The sequence below is a fragment of the Lupinus angustifolius genome, chromosome LG03 (genome assembly GCF_001865875.1).
Source record: "Lupinus angustifolius cultivar Tanjil chromosome LG03, LupAngTanjil_v1.0, whole genome shotgun sequence".
Lineage (NCBI taxonomy): Eukaryota > Viridiplantae > Streptophyta > Magnoliopsida > Fabales > Fabaceae > Lupinus > Lupinus angustifolius.
In genome coordinates, this window is record NC_032011.1 from 26134502 (window position 1) to 26137561 (window position 3060).

At 28.3% G+C, this 3060-nt stretch overlaps 1 protein-coding gene across 1 annotated transcript; it reads left to right on the top strand.

The window, feature by feature from the left end:
- On the top strand, positions 2581-3060 carry LOC109342471 (SKP1-like protein 14). The gene has a single exon (XM_019580450.1). The coding sequence runs from the start codon at positions 2581-2583 to the stop codon at positions 3058-3060; it is 480 nt and encodes a 159-aa protein (XP_019435995.1).

The following is a 3060-nucleotide window of genomic DNA, read 5'->3' on the forward strand; positions in this document are numbered from 1 at the left end:
TTTTATGTATTTATGATAATGTTCAATTTAATGTGAAAGATATAGTTAATTAATGTGTTGGTGATGTTTATTTATGATTATATGGTCTTTTTGTAAAAATTAAATAATGTGAAGGGCAAAATAGGAAATAGAAATTACACCATGGTGGAAGTTACACCATGTTTTGCCTTTATATATAATATAGATATAGATATAGATATAAATAAGCACATGACGTGTGATTCTTCAAATCAATTAATGAAAATACAATACATTAACATCTATACTTCTCTACAATCCACAAAATCTTTTAACAGGAGAGAATCTTAACTCAATTAAAACACAAGTTTGTGAAGGTGGTTTCAATTTTAACAAAAGTTTTTCCTTTAAACCAATGTTATAAGGATACTCGTTGATCGTCGGCATCGTAAACAATTATGGTTAGTAACCGATGGAAGAGTTAGATTTTGAAAAAATCTAATCTTACTAGATTAATAACTTAAAAGTAATAAAAAACCAAAAATACATTACTCAAATGTTCTACATTGTTTCAATAAAAAAAAAGAGTGATATTATTATACTATAATTAGATAATTTAATCGCATAACTGGTTAAACCCAATAAAAAATTTATTTCCATTTAATACTTAATTTGAATTTCATAATATTGATTTTAAGATAATTTAGGTGGATACTCTCCATAATTTGACGGCAGCTGGAATATTCAAGCCCAAAGCAAACTTTTATACCCTTTGGAAACTATTAAAAAAGTTTAGTGAAATTCTTGTAATTTTATTAATTTTTTTATTTCTTCCCTTTTAGATAAAAATCACTTATTAAATTATAAAAGAAACAATTGTTAATAGTAATCTAGAAGGGATATATGTTTTGGAAAAAGAATAAGTCTTATATAATTGTATATTTATTTTACTTATCATTTTCCACTTATACAATTTTTAAACTTTTATTTCTACTCATATCATTTTCCATATCACTTCTTCAATATTTGAGCAGCATTTTACTTTAGGGCTTGTTTGACAATTTTAATTTCAATTTTTGGTTTGGAAGTCCCTATTAGAGATGGCGATAGGATAGGGTGGACAGTGCTTTTTCATTCTCGTGCCCATACCCACATATATATGCAGTTACCTATACAACTTGCGAATCTTTGAGAATACCCAACAGATTTTCGAGTTTAATTATATATTTTGTAATAATTCATATATATATATATAAATAATTATTATACGAATAATATATATGTATATATATGATAAATTTATCTTTATAGTTCAATCACTAAAATTCATTGTTAAATAATAAAAAGATAGATAATATATAATCATAGAGTAGTACAAAGTTATAGTATATAAAATATTTAATTAAAAAATAAATTTATAAATATGTTGGAATCCACGAGACAAACATCATGATACCTATATCCACATTTTCGTGAGTATCAATTATATGCATTTTTGTCGATACTCATAGGTTAAATATTTTTGCCATCCTTAATCCCCATCTAGCTAGAATCACAATTCCAAAAACCAATCCTAACCAATTCTATAATTAAAATTACCCAATAAACCCAATTAATAACCCTATCTTTTAATTAAAATTCCACAATTTAAAATTTTCATGATTGGTACTATCCTAAAAAAATGCTAAATACTAATTTCAAAAAACCAACAACTATATATAAAACTTTAATTTGTATTTACTTTGATTTTTAATGAATAAGAATCTCATAATTCATTTTCTATATTACTTTCTTCTTTAACACGGTATCATTTTGAAGCACATGCCACTTCCGATCATAATAACCCTATCTTTTAATTAAAATTCCAAAATTTAAAATTTTCTTGATTGGTACTATCCTAAAAAAAATGCTAAATACTAATTTCAACAAAACAACAACTATATATAAAACTTTAATTTGTATTTACTTTGATTTTTAATGAATAAGAATCTCATAATTCATTTTCTATATTACTTTCTTCTTTAACACGGTATCATTTTGAAGCACATGCCACTTCCGATCATAATAACCCTATATTTTAATTAAAATTCCACAATTTAAAATTTTCATGATTGCTACTATCCTAAAAAAATGCTAAATACTAATTTCAACAAAACAACACCTATATATAAAACTTTAATTTGTATTTACTTTGATTTTTAATGAATAAGAATCTCATAATTCATTTTCTATATTATTTTCTTTCTTCTTTAACATGGTATCATCGTGAAGTACATGCTACTTCCGATCATAATAACCCTATCTTTTAATTTAAATTCCACAATTTAAAATTTTCATGATTGCTACTATCCTAAAAAATGCTAAATACTAATTTCAACAAAACAAATAATATTATAGTAAATGTGTAACGAGGAAGAGAAAATTAAAATTAATTTCTAGATTGGGTTTTCAACTTTGGTTTGGGTTGAGATTTTATGTGAAATGAATTCATGTTTAATTTGAGTTGAATTTAGGTATCCATTTGTCAAATTAGGTGTTAAACACATTAGGGTATATATATACACACCTTATGCTTATTACATCTTCATTTTCATATCTCTAAGATTTCTCTTTGCAAGAAAGATGGCAGAAAAAGCTTCACCATCCTCCAACTCAATCTCTCTCAAGACCGTCGACGGCAAGATCTTCAAGGTTTCGCCGGCGATCGCAAACCAGATGCTAACTATTCAACCGTTAATCAAAGATTCCGATTCCTCCACCATCATCTCTCTCCCTGACGTCGCCGCCTTCCACCTCACTAAGATCATCGAATACCTCGAAGGCAAGCCCGCCGCCGCTCCCTCCGCCGTGGATGCATTTGAAGCGCAATTCGTGAAGGATCTGAGTCCCGAGGAGCTGAAAGGATTGTTGATCGCTGTTGGTTACCTTAAGGTGAATGGTTTGGTCGATTTGATGGCGAATACTGTGGCGAAGCTGATAGAGAATAAGAGCGTTGAGTACGTGAGGAAATTCTTCGGGGTTGTGAATGATTTCACGCCTGCTGAAGAAGCTAAGTGTCGTCAGGAGCATGCATGGGCTTTTGATGGAGTTGATGAAGATTGA

Coding starts and splice junctions, on each gene's coding strand:
- LOC109342471 (XM_019580450.1), top strand. CDS start 2,581: ATGGCAGAAAAAGCTTCACCATCCTCCAACTCAATCTCTCTCAAGACC.